The sequence below is a fragment of the Acanthisitta chloris genome, unplaced genomic scaffold, assembly GCF_000695815.1.
Source record: "Acanthisitta chloris isolate BGI_N310 unplaced genomic scaffold, ASM69581v1 scaffold5332, whole genome shotgun sequence".
NCBI classification, from domain to species: Eukaryota; Metazoa; Chordata; class Aves; order Passeriformes; family Acanthisittidae; genus Acanthisitta; species Acanthisitta chloris.
The window spans coordinates 2,297-22,288 of NW_008662056.1; the positions used below are offsets into that span (position 1 = coordinate 2,297).

The window sequence follows — 19,992 nt, forward strand, 5'->3', positions numbered from 1 at the left end:
ACAACTGTGTTTTGTCATCTTCCTCTAATCACAGTGGAAGGTGTCAGGAATGATTTTACTAACAGCTGAATCTCATGTATTCACTTCTTTTAAAATTATGGGAACTATAGAATGAGTGTACAGAAAAAAAAAGATACAGTAAGGACAAGTTAATGCATCAGTCTTTTATGGAGAATAAAATTTCTAACATGAACAATGTGCTTCCAGGAAGATATGAGGGCCTCCTGTCCTGAGTTGAATGCCACAGCTTTTGATTTACTGCTGAAAACAGTGGTGGTTACAGTCAGGTGAGATGCTTGTGGTCTCATTTCCCAGAGCACATCTGCAGGTAGCTGCAGTACTTCCACACTGGTCTTGATAGTGGTCTGCTGGCATCTGAGTTTGACTAACTTTTCCAGTTGTGGTAAGAAACCAACATGTTTAATAACTATTATGCCGGTCCACAGTGTGGGACTTGTAACATTATGTTACTAGAGAAATATTGTAGTCAATGAGGAAGAATATAGCATTGAATTTACTCGATTACCATGTTTTCTCATAACTTTACTAGGAGATACGCAAAGTCAGGATTAAGGCTGAAGAGCTAGATGAAGTTCTGTGACCTGTGTTGCACAGGAGGGCATACTAGATGATCTAATTAGATCTACAGTTCCAAAAATCTATTAATTATGCTTGTGTAAGAAACAGCTGTAGCTTTGTCAAAGGGGAATTAAACACTGGAAATTCACCATGTCCTAAACACTCTCACAGTATCTACTGGAGGGAAACTCAAACCTTGAGAAAGAATGAAAGATCAAAAACAAACCTAGCAAAGGTTTTGGTTGATAAAAAGAATTGTGTGTGAAGGGTTTTCAAACTTTTGCTCTTTATTCAATTTTCCTGGAACAACATGACTGGTATGAACTGCCAATCACAAATATGATTTAAGAAATTCCTGAATGTATATTTTAGAAACAAATTATGCATATTTTTCTGCACTAGATGCATCTCTGATATGTGTTATATGGTCATCATTTCCAGTGGTACACTGATACCATTGTGATTCTAAGCTTTACTATGACATTCATGCTATCCTCTATTCATAAACAGAGAAACAACACAGAAGCCATATTACATTGAACTACAGGATGTGTGTAGCATCCAGTATTTCTGATGCCCATAGCATTTCAGCTTTCAGAAGATCAAGAATATCCAGTGTTTGAGATGCATATGGTAGAATTTCAACATTCCCCCTAAAATGCAGATCTTTGTATTTCCATGTCCTTCATGTTTGCAATGATGGATTGCCAAAAAGGTGCTTAGCCAAAAATGGGTAATTTTTTTTTAACAAAAAGCTCAAGTTAGTCATATGCTTTCATCCAAAACAATCAGAACCTGAGCCAATTTAGTGCACATAAGATACCTTGCAAGGATTAATTTATGCTGTTGAGCTTGTAACATGTGTAACCAATAGGAGTTTTCGTCATACGCGGATTTTTTTGCAAATCTTGCAGCTAAGTCAGTGAGCCAAATGCAAAATCCAACACCTAAGGGCATCATGTAGATTTGTAATGCACCCTGGGGGTGCCTAAGGTCGAGAAACCATTGAGTGGATTACACAGATCCATATATGTTGTTTTTTCATCTCTGACAGATATAATATGAGCACTATTGTTCGTACTACATAAATTTCTTAGTATACTGTGTGTGAGAGAACAATGAAATCACATCAAATCATTTGCATGAATAATTATTAGAAAAGGAGGGTTGAAGGTTCAGGCCTCTTTTGTGATGTGTTATATGATGTAACATCTATATGTCATACAGATCGACTTCATGCTAGCAAACACTGCTAAATATCTGTAGAAGAAAATTAATATGCAGTTCAATATGTGAGTCTTTTAGGAGCTGAAAGAAGTCTATCAAATCTGCTAAAGGTCTTGCTCTCTCAAATCCTGATATTTCTTCTCATGTCGGTCATCTGAAAGTTAGGCACCTGGACTGGGCAAGACTTTTCCCAGGGTATGACTTCCCCTCTTTATCACATAGAACTAGTTTTAAGTGAGATGAATAGCCTTTTGTAGGGGTCTTTTATCAGAGTCTATTCAGAGACCTGCGTAGCGCTTAAACCAGGCATTTATGGTTGGGATAAATGAAATTAAACCAACACTTGGGACTAATATTGAAAGAGGACCTGTATTGTAAAATGTTATCAAGGTACAGTGTGTTTCACATAGGTTTTATGCTGTTGAACTCAAGGTGTGTGATTGGATATCCATACTGATGTAAAGGTAATGGAGCCAAAGGCTCGGAATCTTGCAGTACAACTGATGGTATAATTTTGTCCTGAGTTGTGTTTCTGTATTATTAACCCAGGCTACAATTTTGTTCATCCTTTCCTTAAGGCTGCTGGGTTATAGTTTTGGCTTTTTATGTCTTCTCATTCCTTTTCTCCCAAACAGATTTTGACAGTAGTGAAAAAATATGGGACTTGCTTGAACTTTGAGTACATGATCAAAAATTAAATATCCACTCGACACAACTTGATACTCACTTTGATATTTAGAATTAACGTAGAGGGTGGTGCTATTCTTCAAACAATTTACCCCTTACGTCTCCCACTTTTTTCTCTATAACTGGCAATTGATCATTGCAGTGCCTACAAATGCTCCATGGCTAAGAAGAGAAAAGCTGAAGACCAGATATCAGGTGTTCCTGTCAACAAAAGGAAGTCCCTGTTAATGAAACCCCGCCACTACAGCCCCAGCTTGGAATGCAAAGAAGAAAATGAAGAAAGGATGGAACTACAGGAAGAGATCAGTGTCCTTGAAAGCAGCTCAACTCCAGGTAGTTGCTTGAACTCTGCTTGAACTTGAATTTCACAGGAAGGGAGATAAGAAACAGTAGTTTCAAACAGGATGCAGGATTTGTTTGCCTTCTAATGGAGTTGGGATTGTGCCTTTCTGTCCAGGTTTAACCATCATATTTCCATTTACTTTGTACAATAACTCATCCTGGGGTCTAGTAAATGCTTTGTAGGTCACTCAGAGAGACAACTACTACAGCAGGTCAGATATGGAGCAACATCTGCTCCTCCACCACCTGTGTCAAAGAACAAGCTTAAGCCCACCACTAAGAAAAATACATTTATGAAGAGAAGATTTTCACAGAAATATATAGACCTCTTAGGAAGAAAAAAATGCTTAGCAAAACATTGTTGACTTTGACATTTAGCAAAGCAATTTCATCCGTGTGACTGCTGTATGTGTTCTGTTTAACATGATTATTAGACTCAGCACTTTTATACTTGTTATTCCAACTCTGCTAACCCAACACATCCAACAATTTATAGAAACTTCTACAACCTGTATGGAAAATATGGATGAGGATGGGGAGACAGAAAGATATATCTACAGTATGTTATTATTACTCTTACTTTGTAATACATATTTTTATATACTCAAGATGGACGAACAATATCAAACTATATTGATTGTCACATATTTGTTTAAAAAGTCCTGCCAAAGTAGTTAATCAGGCAAGTGAGAAGGTATCAGTGGAAGATATTGGGAGGATATTAGGAATCATTAGTAAACAACAAATGTCAAGATAAAAAGAATGTCATCTGGCACTGGGGAATTAGTAATCATAGATAATACATAAATAGCATGAACTAATATTCCACTCAGTTTCTGGTTGAGTTTAAAGGTAATTTATTTTCCACTCAGCTTCTTCTTAGCAAATATTTTGGAAGGACAGGGTGGTAGATAACCACATCTACGGCCCCTTTTCCACAAAAGGTTGGACGAGCTGGTCTTTCAAGGTCCTTTCCAACCTGAGCTGTTCTATGATTCTATGATCAACTGAGATTAGTACTTTTTGTATTTATCTACTCTAAATTGAATTTCCTTAAAACAAAACACACACACATGCACACATCCCCCATATTTTGCACATATGAATACTATAAAACACATAGAAGAGGATGAAGTATGTCTTTCAGATTAAAGAGTGAAATCTTGATTCTACCAAAATCAGTGGAGGTCTTTGTGTCACTGCTATATGGCGAAGTTTTCTGTCAGCTGTCACTTCTAAGTCTCCTAGGAGGAGTTTCTTCCAAAGGTCTGTATCCCATTGCTGTGAAAGTCAAGAAGGTTGCTCCAGCTTCTAACAGAGCATTCATTATCTAGGTGATACCCAATGTCTCTGTCTTTTGGGTGACATTGCCAAGCTAAAGTCATCAAGAAAGAAGTTCCATGGATTTCAGCACCTGTTCAGCCTGCAAGGAGTATTTCTATCTCTTAGCATCAGTGAGGAATCTGTTGGATTAAGAGTTCCCATATAGTTGTTGGGGCTTTTTGTCATTCATTTGGATTTTTTAAATTTATTTTAGATATTTAGATTTTAGCTAATTTTCATTGTATTGATTCAGCCCTGTTTCTGCCCTCTGTAATATGTTTTTCTTTCCCTTGTGTCTGTCCTCTATACATCCTGAAGAACTCAATGAAGGGAAAATACTAAGATTGGCATAAAGGTATAATCTGTGACATGTACAGATGAACCTAAAGTATTTAACCAATTCTCTTTTTAAAAAATGGCAAGTGTTGGGCCAGATCAATTGAAGTAAACAAAAGGGAACCCTATTTGCACCATTCCCTTCAGTCAAAACAAAAAACACTTAATTTCAAAAATATTTATTTGATACCGGTATGATATCTCTCAACCTGGTTGTGTCAGTGATAACATGACCTACCCCTTTTGCATCAATTTTGCCAGCTATGAAACAAATTTTAGCTATAGCATACAGTTGGTCTATGTAGGTTTATTTGTAGTTTCTTAGAGTAATATTGCTTATTTTATTATGATCTCATGACTCTTTTCTGTTGATCGGTTAATGTTTCAGTTCATGGATTGATGTGACTGTAAACTAAGCTGAGTTTTGATTATTTTTAAAGTAAATTTACAACCTGAAGAAGTGAAAAGCAAAGCTGGGACAGGTGAACCATTAAGGCTGACTCAACAACAATTTTTTAAAAGTTGCTTTTAAAAATTGCTGATTATTTAAGGAGTAAAATTCTGATATTATGAATTTATTTTATTTTTCACTTTTTCACAGAGGAAAATAACTGAAAAGACCTGTTACCATTATTATGTTTTGTTTGGTTTGTTTTCTTTTGAAGGGTGAGAGATTTCTTTTAGAACTAGAACTTGTTACTTTTTGAAATGATCCACTGATGGGATTCTGTATTTTCCAAATGGCAGAAGAGCAAATAATAAAACCCCATTTGACTAAAGTTGTTTATAGAGCCAAATCATCATCCATACTTGCTGAGATGTGAAAAGACAGCAGACTTTATTCAGAATAGTGCAATGTGTGTGGTACTAGACCAGCTGCTAAAAAGTTGCACTAAGGTTTACAGACATTTTTTTAAATACAACTTTATGCAGACAGTGCACAAGGCCACCTCTCCCTGCATGAGTCCAATTTTCTGAAGAAGAATAAGAATTAATCAATATTTTCTTTTAACATATAACAAACAGTTGAACCAAACAATTATGTAAACTGGAAATGACCCAAAATGCTAACAGTTTGGCAGCAGTAAAGTGAAATGCATTGTGGTGCACATGTGCATTTTTGTCCCCCTTTTCCCCTCCACAATAATCTGCACTTAATAGGAATATTTTAAACTATGTAGCTAAGCAACAGAGGTAATTGTTGCTTTCTAGAGCTTTTGTTAGGCACTCTAACACAGCCCAAATATGCATAATTAGGTATAATGTCTATAAATCATTATTGTACACATGTGGGTAGTTAAGTGGATTGAGAGAATAGTTCAATGAATTGGACATATTCACTGAAAATGCTTTTTATTTGTTTTCTGTAGTTCATAATACTTTAAAATTATCATAACCCTTTACACTTTCTCTTAATAGCTCACTGTGTTATTGAGAGAAACTTCATTTGCATTTTAGACTATGCTTAATTTATTATTTAAACCTGGAGTTCTTCTGATTCAGGAAAGGACAGACACATCTTATGAAATAGTCTGTGCTTGTTTATTCATCCTCCTTTCTAGGAAGTAAAATGTTAAATTTTTCAGTTTATGTTGAATAGATCCCAACAAAAGAATGTACCCTATAATCAGCATTATTGAAGGGGCTAGTGTTGTGACTAAATTCTTCCCTTCATCCAAAAATGCTTTTAGTTACTATGGCAATATTTACTTGATCCTGGCAAAACCAGTGTTGATTTTAGAGAGATAATTACCAGAAAGGAAGATGATGGAGATGTATTTTTGAGTGTCCTTGTCAGAGGAAATGTTTATAAAAAATTAAATGAGATACAAAAGGCATATTGTCTTCCACACCGACAACCTCTCCTACATGCAGCCTTTATTACCTGCTGGCTGCCTCTTTTCTTCTGAAGAAAGATGTTTATAAAGACAGGATGCACTTCAGTGGTGTCTTTAACAAGTCCTTTATGAGTCTGTACATAACAACCATTTCTGTTTGCCTGTGCATGACCTGATCTATCACTTAATGTGGCAATTTCAATGGTGACCAGGAGCTTGCCCTTTGTGAAGTATTGAGGATTTTTCCATCAAGGTCTTTCATGGGATATGGGGTTACTGGGAGAGTAATTAGGGTCAATTTTGAGAAAATATTTGGGAATCATAAATGAAAGAGAAGTGAAAATAGATCAGAGGAATTTTAAAATATGTTTGTGTGCTTGTATATATATACACACATATATTACATAGATTATATGTATATATGTAGTATCTATGTATGGCACATTATATCTACATAAATGTATATGAGTGCGTGCATGTGTATGTTATAAGACAACATATGTCTTCACCATCAGTGAGAAATGGCAATATATTTATTTGCCATATTGTTGGTGTTATAATATAATGTAGATATAATACCAGAAGAGTTTTTCTTCATTCCAGAAGTAGCCATTTCAAACATAGCCTTAGTGTGAATTCAATCATTTCACAGTACCTTTGAGTAAAGAAACAACAATTGGTAAGTAAGTATCTTCCTATCATTTCTACAAGATACAAAACCCAGTTATTCTTACAGATTTTTCTCCTGATTTTTTTGTCATGCAGAAGAGAGTACTCCAAAATCATCTGAGGAAACCCCTCATCTGGGTGGGCAAGAAAATTCCAGTCAAATAAAAGACAGCTATTCCAGCTATCAAGACACTATGGCCAAATCTTTGATGAACATGGGAAAATTAGCAAAAGATGCACCCAGTCAAACAGTGGCAGAAAATCTAAATGATAGTGGCATTCAATCCTTAAAAACAGAAAGTGATGACACTGATGAATGTTACCTGATTAACTCAGCTGAAGGAAAGGAAAAGACTCTTATTTCTGACCCAAAATACTGTTCATCGGAGGAAAATGAAAGCCACTCTGAAATTATGGACAACGAGTGGGATAGCTCCTCAAATTTCTCAGAAGAAACTAGTATAAAGCCCCATGTAACTCAGAAGTATATTGTAGAGTGTAATCAACCCAGCATTCTGGAAGTCCCAGAAATTAAGAAGGAAGAGGTCGAATATGATCCTTGTGAAACACTTTGTGATTCAGAGACAGAGCTGAGAGCACCCCAGGCGTTTCACCCAGATCCTTTTGAGAAAAGAATTCAGAACCCCTTCCCTGAAAGTGAAGAAGATGACAATGAGTGCCTGTCAGAAACCACAGACGTGTCAGTTGAGCTGGACAAAACAAAAGGGAACTTGAGTTTGCTAGAGCAAGCAATCGCTCTGCAGGCAGAGCAAGGTCATGTGTTTCACAGCACCTACAAGGAACTGGATAGGTTTCTTCTGGAGCATCTAGCAGGGGAAAGGAGACAAACCAAAGTTATTGACATTGGTGGGAAACAGATATTTAGCAACAAACGTAAGGAAGTATTTTTGGCTGTTCTTACTGGCTTAAGCATTTATCCTGTGGCTGATAGAGGATTTTGAGCTGGGTTTTATAGCAACAGTAAAGAATCTGGAATTTAGCTGGTAATTTTGTTAATTATGTACCTTCACACTAGTGCCTTACATCTAACCAGGTTAAACGCTAGGTACTTGGCTTCCTGCCAAACTGCTATGTGAAATGATCAGTAATGGGTACTAAAAGGGCTGTGTAGCTGGCACTGACAGTCCTCCTCCTTTTCCTCCTCCTATGCTTCCTCCTCTGTAGGGCATTAATACATACCTCCAAAATTTCAGCAGCCAAAAGAGAAGACATTAAAATGGTGCTCAAGGGCAAGGTTAGGGTGAAAAATTGGCCTCTTCCAAAGATACCACCTAATTCCTAAGCTATGTGTTTTCTGAGTTCAGTCTACTTCACATATCAGCATTATTTTGCTACAGCCAGCACTTCTGAGCCAGGAAAGCACTAGCCGTGCTCTTCTGCCTCATTCGCCATCAGCTGAAATACCAGTAAGTTCCAAAATCTTTATTGTTTCTGATGGTTTGTGGCATCCTACAAAACTGTAAGAACATCACTCCAGTTTCAGCACTTAATCAGGCTTCCAGAAGTGGAGATTAAAAAAATTTGGGTTTGATTTGTAAACTGGGTTGTCTTGTATGAAACTCCTCAATTGAAGATAATTACAGAACATCAAGGGATGTCATTTCAGAAACACACTCTCTGCTGTAGTAAGTAACAACACATTCATCTGTCCTTTGACTTTTCCTTTTGGCCTTCCAAACGTACCGAGGTCACCCCAGCATTGACGCAATTTCTGCTTTTGATAAATGATTTACTTTGGTATTTCTAATGTTATTTTAGAGTAGTCCCTGTGGACATTGCAAATATTACAGTAATTTAGTTATCTAAAGCATTTAGTGTGAAAGATAACTGACAGGGTGTTTTAGGAGTTGCAACTATAAAATGTTTCCTGTAGTATTTGGGAAGAAAATGCATGCATGTAATTTTCGAGCCTTAAGCAGTCTTTTTATGAGTGTGTCTTAAGCTGTGCATGCATGGTATTAGTCTATCTTCTTGCTAAACTATGTGAGCCTCTATTTTCTCAGATGGCTATGGCATACGCAGGAACTTTACAGGTATCTTTTCTTATTCTGAGAGCAGCTGTATTCACCAGGCTCACATTGGTGTCAATGTGACTTTCTCACAGCACACATAGGAAGGAGGAATGGTGTAAGAATGACCCTTCCTGATTTCCTTCATATTATTAGCAGTAGTTTGCAGGTGATTTCAGAGGAAACACTCATGGAGAAACACACTAGGCTTTGCTCAGGTTGTATAAACACTATATGATTGCAGTCAATATTGTATCAGGCACACAATTTCTTCACTCTATATAATTGTTTGGGTTTTTTATTTCTAAAAAATCCACCATCAAGTTTGACAGCTCTTAATTTTCATTCTTGGATGCTACATCAGAAAAACATAGCATAAGTTTATATTTTTCCATGTATTTAATGATAAACCTTTTCAATTATTGGGGAAAGACTAAATCATATTTAAGGGTCCCTCTATTTCCTATTCACTATTGCAGCACTTTCCGTTTCCAGTGATTCTAAAAAGCATGTGATCTCCTGACGATGCTCAGCCTATTTTCTTTCCTCTCTATTTATTTTTTTTTTAAAGCAAAAAACTTGCCAGGAAGTTTAACCCTCAGCTGTCTCTGGTGATTCTGTCCCTAAGCACATCCTATCTCACAGTCCAACAAAATTAGCTTGAAGGAGGCTGCTCCCTGTGCTGGCTGCAGCTGTTTTCTCCCCCAGCACCAAATGCTGTTGGCAGCCAATCACAGATGGAGCTAAAACCATCCTCAGCAATTTATGCGGCCACTTCCTCCAGATTTCTCACAAGAGAATTTCTGGACCAGAAATCATTCCTTTCTCGCCCAGACTTTTGATCCTGCATTGGAAATCAAATAAAAGCTTTCTGACCAGTGCTTCTTGCACAATTCTAGGTGCTTGAAACAAAAATTGGGAATGCACTGCGGCCAGTACAGAGTGGTAGCTGTGGGGCTGGGCTGAGACCTTGCCTTTGAAAGGGTATCGGCTGCTCCATGTTTTCACTGTCTTTGTGGGCTGCTCCACAAAGCAGCATTGCCATGTGTACCAGAGGGAGCTGCTTGCCTTGCCTCTCAAATGTAAAGTGGCATGTATTCAGTTTCCTAACAAAGAACCTACAGCCTAGAGATCTGTGATATTTAAGGAATGGCTTCTGGTTGAAATGCTTTTTGTTTGTTTGTTTGTTTGTTTCACACCTCAGCTTTTATTTGGTTGTCCCAGCTTCCTGGAGTCTGACATTAACAGAGTAAAATATTGGTTTTGCTTTTTTATTTATTCCTTTATAGATCTTGTTGCTGGCTGATACTGCCAGTTTTCTGGTTTATTGGATTGTGGCTTCTGTCCTGTTTGAGGCTCTGAATGGAATAAATGGCACTGCAATCCTGAAGCTATATAGCTTAGCACATAAATGGCATGTTGGGAGGGGGGAGTAATTGTTTAAAGGACACAGTGTGAAAGCCTAAATTGATGTTTAAGTCACATACATCTCTGTTAAAACTTTGCATAGGAATTAAATTTGAAGTACAAAATAGAGAGTATCATGCTGCTAGGATCACTCAGCTGAATGCAGACAGGGGCTAAAACTAAACAAAACCCTTATCTGATTTCTCTGCAGATTCACCCAGGCCTGAAAAGAGAGAAACCAAATGCCCTATCCCAGGATGTGATGGCACAGGGCATGTGACTGGGCTGTACCCTCACCATCGCAGTCTCTCAGGCTGTCCACATAAAGTTAGAGTGCCACTAGAAAGTGAGTATCATTACCCTGCAGTCCAGAATAACAACTGGATCTGGCTCAGTATTGTGGATAGTGTGTGCTTATGCTGGAGAAGAACACCCCTTTTTCTGGATGAGATTGCAGAGTGAGGCTGAGAAAGAAGCCATCACATCTTCTTTGCCCTCCAGCTCATAGTTGCAGTCCTGCCTCCTGCATTTATGCAGTCAAGTACTCCTCAGCAGTAGCACTACAAACATCAGTAGACTCCTCAGGTGGCCTGGAAAGATAAGATCAGAGCTAAAACTATCTCCACACTGCCACTGTGGTCTCATGAATCTTCAAGATCTTGCTTGCCCATGCCTCTGCTAAGGCATGCAGAACAAACATCACCTGCTTGTTCCAGAGCTGTGGCCTCATTTGCTGCAATCACACACCAAGGCTGTTGGTTTTCATTGCCAACAGCTGAGAGGCCTGGGCATGCTTATGGAGAGATGTTTCCAGTGTTCCCCTTACCACTGAGCTCAAAAAGGTTAATTCCATCAGTACATCCCAGTGCTGTCCACAGCAGGTCCCTCTCTTATGACAGTATCACACTAACCCCTTTTTTGCCCAGTCTTGCATGAGTTTCCCTGCTTATTTCTAACTGTGCTAATCTGATTACATCGATTTGTGTGTATGTGTAATCCTGCAATATGATGCAATGAAATGCTCCATTATAAGTCAAAAGTTAATGTAAAACTATTCACTTAAACAACTTAGTTAGTCAGATTGTTCTTTGTGATAGTATGCCTAACAACAAATTAAAAGGATATTTGCATTTTACCTACATCTTCTCTCTAACTGTAGCTCTCCCTTTTTTAAAATCTTGTAGTAAATTGTATTTATGGAAACATCTCCTGAGTTAAGCAGGCTGCTGCATTTCCAAGGCCTTAGCAACATTAACTTTCTAAAGAGTAAAAATTAACAAGTCCTTTTTATTTATTACACTTTCAATCAGATGTGTTCTGTCCTGCTATCAAAAAAAAAAAAAAGAATTATAATTTGGTTCCTGACAGAACAAACCAGTTGACTGACCAGTCAGATTTTGTGAAGCACTGTGTCTCAAAGATGTATATTGTTTAACACAGACATATATGTCAGTCTTAGTAAAGATGATCCACATCAAAAGGCATAAGAAATGTACATGCAAGAGGTTGTAATCACTACTAAGAGTGTAAGCCGCTGCTTGGAAGCATGACCGATTGGTCCAAAGTAATTTCAGCACAGCTCAGATGATCAGAAGGTATAATGGTTCAAAAGGGACATACTCAGATCAGATCATCTGATAAAATGCATAAACAGCCTTCCTGTACTTGAGAGCTTGCCCTCCCTGAGACAGAAAGGGACTGCAGCTACAACTAGCATGACTGTGTGACCCAGGGCTCCTCTATCACCTGGCTTTTCTAGTCAACTGTATTAGTGGTGTATGAATCAGAGGACAAAGGACTTCATGATGCAACAGCTTTGCTAATTTCCATCTATGTTCTTCTAAAGGCCCTAGAAACAATGATGTGCATGTGGGAAGCCCCACTACAGCAATATTGAGATAAACTGGTATATGCTGGAGGCACCATGCCCACTGTGTTGTAGGTCCTTTGTTTCTCCTCTTTTTTTGTGGTCAAAATGTGATAGAATTGAGAATCTGAGTCCAAAGACAAAATGTTCATACTTTTTTTAATATATGTATATTTAATTGATGCATGTTGATATCAACTACTTTTGTTTTTCTTTTCTGTTTAGTTCTTGCCATGCATGAAAATGTTTTAAAGTGCCCCACCCCAGGATGCACTGGAAGAGGACATGTCAACAGCAATCGCAACACACACCGAAGGTAAATCAGAAAAGTTCTTGTCCACTTAAAATCTAACCTGTACCTGGGAGTAAATTGATGGGCACAGCTTGGAATGAGATGTTATGTACTACACTGCAGACTGTGTATGAACTGCAGGGGTAGCATGTATTATTTATAACCAAATAGTTGTGTTTAACTCCATTATATAAAAAATGGCTGCAGGACTGAGGATGGTAAATTCCACTAGTAATTTACATAGATGAGATTTCAAGCTACAATTTCATCACAGCCTTGACAATGAAAGATTGTATGTAGAAGTGGTAGGAATGAACAAATGCATTATTATTGCTACAAGTGGAAAACCCAGTGGAAACCAAAACCCATTTGTTTTGCACCACATACATGGTAGTCCTTGGCAGGAACTTCCAATCAAGGCACATTCCCTTTTAGCTAAACAGAAAATTTTAAGCAGAATATTTTAGAATCTGTTTAAAAGCTAACTCCATTTATTACCCTCTTCCTCTTGGATCACTCCTGTCTGTTTAACTTGCTGCCTGCAGGGAGAAAGTAAAATTGAGAAAAGCCTTCCAGACAGACAGCTGGGGAATCACAGCTGGACAGCAGGTGAGGCAGAGAGTCAATGCGCTCTGTCTCCAGCAAGCCACTGCTGTCGGCACGGCTCTTGTCAGTACTGCTTTCTGCTGGAAGCCAGCAAGCCAAAATATTCCCTTATACTGCTTCTGGAAAAATATAATGTCAATCTTACTGACTTTTTGTGGGATTTGGTTGGGGTTTTTTGTTGATTGATTGATCGGTTATTGTATGAGTGTCTCAAAATCAAGGATTATTATACTATGTTACTATCTTTAGTATACAGATTCAGTCTTTACTAGAGGTATGACAAGCTTGTCTACAAGAACATATAAGGAACCAGCAGATATTTTTTCATTGTGTTTCCTGTTTTAAATCCCCAGTCATCTTTGCAGCACATCAGTTATATCATGAGCAGCCCATGAATAGGATAAGAAAATATGTTCTAATCTAATAAAGCAAACAGGAAAAAATAAGCTAGCACAACTTGAAATGACAAAATGTGTTCTTTGGTAACAGTCACTCACATATCCCTGGTTTTTTCCCAAATTCACTTTCCTTTTAATCAGCAGGAGGCTTATATGCATGGTTTAGCTGATAAAGTAAATGTCATTTGTCAAAAAATTTACTAGTGACTTGCCAGACACAAAACATCAAAGCTGAACTGTGGAAAACTCCTACATGATTCGGCTTCCAGATATATTACCTAAAATATACAGATTTCACAGTTCTGCATTAAGGATTGCAAAAAAGATGAATCTGGGCTATAATGGCAGCAGTTCCTATAGATGCACAGAGCATCAGAGAAGTTCAAAGTCACTGGGCTCCACAGCACACATTTCCTTTACTGAAGAATTCTAACATTGGTTTGTGGTTTTTTTTTTCTTGTTGTTTCTTTTCTTCATCTTTGCTTTCCAACAGCCTTTCTGGTTGTCCAATTGCCGCAGCTGAAAAGTTGGCAATGTCCCAGGAAAAGAACCAGCTTGAGTCTCCAAAAGCTGGGCAGTGCCATGATCAGACAAACAGGTAGGAGCCCTCATAAACCACTCTCTCCAAAGTATTTCTGTGCAAACTCTGTTGATTGGTCTTTCATGCATTTCATATTTCAGCTGAGGAGAAAACTGAGTTTTCCAAGGTGAACCTTTGCAAAGCTAAATAACTTGACTGCATCTCAAACTCTACAAGCAGGTTTCTGCTGATTCTTGTGCATGTGGCAGACATTAAAGACAACATATATGTCTTTTGACAAGCAATCAAATATATTCTACCAAATCTTACTTCTACACAAGTAACCTGATCAGAACAATTCACAGAGTTTTTTTAAAGTTTATTGCTTTAATTAGTATAATTCATTCCATTTTTTATACAATAGCATCAAAAAAGAGAAACACTTTTTATTGCAATTGTATTTTGTTTGAGTTATATAGACCCTACAGACATGCATAATTTGCACATCATTGGCACCGCGACCATTACAACCTATTATATTCAGGTCTATTTGGGGACACTTTAATTTGTGGATTATTGACATGATCAGCTCTAATGGTTCCTTCAGAGCCATTACAGAATATTATGTCCATGTGTCTGCCAACTGCACGTGCCTTAACTCTACATATGAAAAGTCCTTAGGAAATTACTAAAGACAAGTAGTTACTGAACATTAACTAAATGGAATAACACACCATAAATCATTCATTTCTCCCAAATAGCAGAAGTAATTATTTCAGATCATCATATATTAAATTTATACCATGCTCATTCACAATAAAGTGAATCTAACAGTAAATCAGTAACTTTCTCATAAATACCCCAACCTTTACTAAAGAATACTACATATTTTTATGTTCTCATCTTTGAATTTGTAGGAAGTCACAGTACTCTTTGATGACTAGGTCAGCCACCATATTTATGCTGTTTAACTCTTGTGTACGCCTACCAGTGTATTTTACATGTGATAACAGCACACTTTCGATACTGAGATGCAAGGTTATTTAAAGATATTCTCGCCATTCTCCTTCATTCTTTTGTTCCTCTCCGCAGGACAAATTTAGCAAAGCAGCCTGAGGTATCTCAGTATAGTTACAGAACTTCCCAGCCAGTCATCTCCTCCAGAGGCAACCTCGGTAAAGAACAGGAGAAGTTTGGGAAAGTACCATTTGATTACGCCAGTTTTGATGCACAAGTCTTTGGCAAACGCACAACAGCACCTGTGGCACAAGGACGAAAAACACCTCAGTTTCTTGAATGTAAGCCTGAAATTCAATTATCTCTTGGAACACAGGCAAAATGTCAATGACTTTTTTCTTTTTGCTTGTTCTTCTTTCAAACTTCTGGAATTCGAAAAAGCTCTGTAGGAAGCATCTTTAATCACTTGAGGCCAGAATGTTACATAGAATCACTAGTTTGATAAATATGGAATGCTAGAATGCTAGATATCATCACTACAAGACTTACTTTTTTGATGCTAATTTTTAAAACAATTATCAGTGGAAGACAGGAGTAAAAAGGAATGCTTTATGTCTTATCTATTACCTTCTTCTTTGACTAAATCGTGATATCTTTATGTGACAGGATGTTGTCATGAGAAGTCACATGGAATATATCTGCACAAGATGTAATGAATTGTAGTACAAAGAAATCGAAGTTAGGTTTCACAGGTACTTCAGGTATCATTTAGATATTAGTAACAGTGTTAGTCCTCCTAGATGAGCATGTGCATCAGTTGCATTAATTTCAGGCCTGGATTGAATTTGTTTTGATATCTCATATTTCTGTACTACATCACATTTGTAGTGCAGACATATTCAATGCATCAAATTGTTATTAAGATTCTTCTGCTTGCACCACTTAAAGATTTGCTGAGGTACTACTCTGTACAAATGAGATAATACAGTGCGAACACTGATCATTTATTGCAGATGTTCTTCACAGTCTGCATGGGAAGCTTCAGCAAGATTCTGCAATTTTATTGACCATTGTAAAATATTCTTTAGTTCAAAGAAACAATCCTGTTGCCGTAAGGGAAATGGGAAAAAAAAAGGTTTCAGTGCACCATAATTGGCCTCAGAAGAAAATAGACCCAGAACAATGTGACAAAAGACTCTTTAATTGGCTTTTGTTTTCTTAATGAAAAAAAATTAGTAAAGATAACAAAAAAGGAAAAGTAATTTCATCCCACTTATCCCAACAAAGGAGAACATTTATAGTAAGGTGAACAGAAAAGCAAAAAAAAAAAAAAGTTATATATGCATAAACACATATAGAGGATAATTATACACCCCTAATACTATAATATATTAAATATGGTTTATATATTTATAAAATTTGCATATTCATATAGTCACTTGTGTATGTGTCTCAATACACACAAACATATATATATATATGTTTGTAGGTATCTGTGTTTTGTGTATACATACAAATACTCTGTTTAAAATTGCAAATGAAAAGTAGATATTTATCTGGCCTGGAAAATAGGCTTGTTCAAATGAAAGCAAATTCATGCATTGCCAGCTTCTTGGGTGGCAGATTTTCCAATTTTGTTTGTAAAATTGAATATTCCCTATTAGCTGTCTCTTTGCACAGATGTATGTCTATTTCACAGGTTCATTTCGAGGAAAAAATGATTGAAATGTTTTTATACAAATGCGAAGACACATATGCAATTTATGTATTATGTATATCAGGGCTGAAGTTTACAGCCTGTTGTTCTTGCACAGATTGCAGTGTGCAGCTATTATTTTAATGGAAAGGTGAAAGTAAAAGAGCTGGTGAGTGCTTTAACTATGAAGATATACAAAAGTTGGCTATAAGAAGCTGATGGTGTAGTGTTTGGTTCAGTCCTATGTAAATATATAGCCAGCCAAAAGCCCATCATTAGCCCTCTGTGGATTTTGCATTTGTAAACTTGTTTTGTTAACAAAACATGCACCCTTCGTAGCCTGGGGGTTTTTGTTTGGTTGTTTTTTTATCTTTTAGAGTGGATAATGGAAAATGCACTTTTCTGCTCTTTAAATATAATTTGAATTTCATTGTACCAACTGCTAAAAATGTAGACTCTCTTGATTGTTCTACAGTATTACAGCAGGGTAGATAAATCCTTTCTAATTTGCACTGGAGAAAAAGAGAACTGAATCATGAGGCTTTCATGTATTGCTCCACTGAGATGCCTCCAGTACTTAGAAAAACAGAATATGGCATTCAGCAACACACAAACAAGTATTTCTTTTAGAGCATCCCAAGTTTGAGGAAAGATGAGTCCTTCAATGCCTCGTGTAGCTCTCTTAGCATTAAAACACACTCAGCCAAAGCTCTACATCTAAAGGGATCCAGAGCCTTGGGGCTCAGATCTTTAGGGAGCGAGCAGATGGCCATACACAGAAATGTTCTTGGTGTATCTGGGTGTAGGCTGAGAAATTGGATTTTGCTTATTTTATCTTTGTAGGACACTGTGAGAGATACACAAAAGAAGTGATTATTGCTTCCTTAGAGCTGAAATCATGGTGCTGTGTTTTCCCTGCAACAGTTTATGACATTCCAAGCTCCAAAATCCAGAATAGAGAGTTTTCTCTACCTGTTTTAGAGTAAGTGCTGGTGATGGAGCAGAAAACAAAGAACCACACACACCACTTTTATCTGTCAAAGTGCTTTTCTGTTCACCTCTTTGTATTTCGTTCTCAACTGACCTCTTTGTGCCTAATAAATCTGTGTATTATTCCAAATATGGCCAACAGAAGACTGTAAACCCAGATCATTTGAATGCTCATTGTCATTATTTTTCAAATTGATTAAAAGGTAGACTTACATTTCAAAAAATTTCCAGGAAATCAGTACTGAATATTCCTTACAGGTAATGCTCCAATTCTTTCAAGAGCCTGGTCTTGTTCTCCTTACTCACATAAGCAATGCTCTTTAAATAACAAATTTATTCATCTAAGTAGGGTAAGCAGTGTTCTTTTAGCTAAGACTAGACAAGTCACTGTTGGGTTTTTTTACACAACAGAGCTCCAAGAGGAAGCCCTTATAAGAAAACCTTTGTGACTGAATTTGTCCACCTGTGTGGTCAGGTCACAATGACTAGCACACTAACACTTGTTCAGTCCTTCCTGGGACATTATTGCTTTTAATGTCTGAGTAAAGTATAAGTAAAATATGAGTTAAAATCTCAGATGCTTTGTTGAAAGATGTGTATTTCTCAGGTAAAAATTAATTTATCATGTTTCTGAAGCCATTTTTGCAGCAAACCCTCACTGACGATAGGAAATTGATTGTTTTAAATGTATTCTTTGACTATTTTTTTGTATGAAATTGTAGTCTGAGAAAAAACCTATTTAATGGGAAAAATTTCATACGTGCAATTGCTAATCAAATCTCTCTTCAACAGCAAAGCATTTTTCAAATCCAGTGAAATTTTCTAATCGACTGCCTAGTGGTAGCGCCCACACACAGAGCCCTTGCCATGCCAACTCTTATAGCTACGGTCAATGTAGTGAAGACACCCACATAGCAGCAGCTGCTGCTATCCTGAACCTTTCCACCCGCTGCAGGGAAGCAGCAGAGATCCTCTCCAACAAACCACAGAGTCTGTCTGCCAAGGTAGGGTAGTCCAAGAACCTGGAGGGTGTGCTAGCTACTGAACTGTGCGAATAAACTGTCTTTCATGTTAGTGATTGCATTAAATCCCCCAAAAGGAGGCTTCTGTTTGCATGCTCTTTTGAAGAGAGACAGAGAAAAAAATCAGTAATGCAGTGACCAGTTCTGATAAAAATAAATAAATAGCAGGAATTATGTTGTTAATTCTTTTCATAATTGAGCACTAATTACAAGGGGGGAGTTTTCTGGGAGGAAAAAAGAAAAAGGTTATTTGAAATCCAGCAACAATCTGTGGCAAATACTGTTAGTTCTGTTTTAAGAGGGAATTTTTCTCCCTCTGAAACCTGCCATTAGTGATCATTTTGGAGGCTGATTTTTTAAAAAAAAATATTGAAATCACATGATTAATCAAGGTGATATTTTGCTAGCAATGGAACAGAACTACACCTATGGAGTCTGTTGTGTTTGGAGCCCCTAACAGTTTGGCAAGGTGTAGGGGGTGAATAACAATTGACTTTGGTAAAATTCCCCTCTCTGCTGGCAAGAGAGGAGAATCAGGCCCACTGTGTTTGGAGATAGGTAATTTGGGCAAGTCTGTCATAATGGAAAGCTGCCTAATATTGTAGATGTTTGTGTGGCTTTTGTATTTTGGTTTCTGCTCTGCGTTTCCTCACAGATCTTTATGATTTACAAATGGTACTGTGTGAACTGTGAGCCTTATTTTCTGTGCCATTACATAGTATTATAATGCTGATGAAAATAGACAAGATTTTCTTCTGATGACAGTGGTGTGGGAACACTGTTGTTTATTATTTGTATTAAAGTTACACATGTTCCTCTGCAATGAAACTTTAGAAAGCTCTGTGTAGATGAGAGGGTGTCATTACAAGAACATGAGGAGAAATCATTGGGGAGTGAAAAGAGGTACATTTGTCAAAACACAGAGTAGCAGGTGTGCTTCTGCTGTTGGACTCTGAATCATCATGTGTGCTCTAAAAGACAGATGACCTGTTTCTCTGCAAGTCAGTGTCATTCTACCTTGTCTCTTTTAGCACCAGGCTCAGCCTGGCTAGAGATAGCTTCTACAGCTGTTGGTCTACAATTTGGTTGGGTGTTCATTCACCATCACTAAGAAGTTAGCTATTACTTTTTGAGTGGAACCATTAATTTTGCCACCAGCAGAACAACTTGTTAAGGACTCTGAGCTTTGTGCCTTTGCCCTATTTT

The 19,992-nt window shown here is 37.3% G+C and overlaps 1 protein-coding gene across 1 annotated transcript in view; it reads left to right on the forward strand.

The window, feature by feature from the left end:
- Positions 1–207: 207 nt before the first annotated feature.
- The window catches only part of ST18 (suppression of tumorigenicity 18, zinc finger), a gene marked incomplete at its 5' end in the record, with an annotated part of 49,624 nt that continues 29,839 nt past the window's right edge, over positions 208–19,992 (forward strand). Inside the window, 8 exons of the mRNA XM_009070450.1 lie at positions 208–287; positions 2,636–2,826; positions 7,098–7,895; positions 10,650–10,784; positions 12,531–12,621; positions 14,095–14,199; positions 15,214–15,419; positions 18,557–18,768. Of these exons, the coding sequence (XP_009068698.1) occupies positions 208–287; positions 2,636–2,826; positions 7,098–7,895; positions 10,650–10,784; positions 12,531–12,621; positions 14,095–14,199; positions 15,214–15,419; positions 18,557–18,768 (1,818 nt within the window). The remainder of the gene's footprint in view (positions 288–2,635; positions 2,827–7,097; positions 7,896–10,649; positions 10,785–12,530; positions 12,622–14,094; positions 14,200–15,213; positions 15,420–18,556; positions 18,769–19,992) is intronic.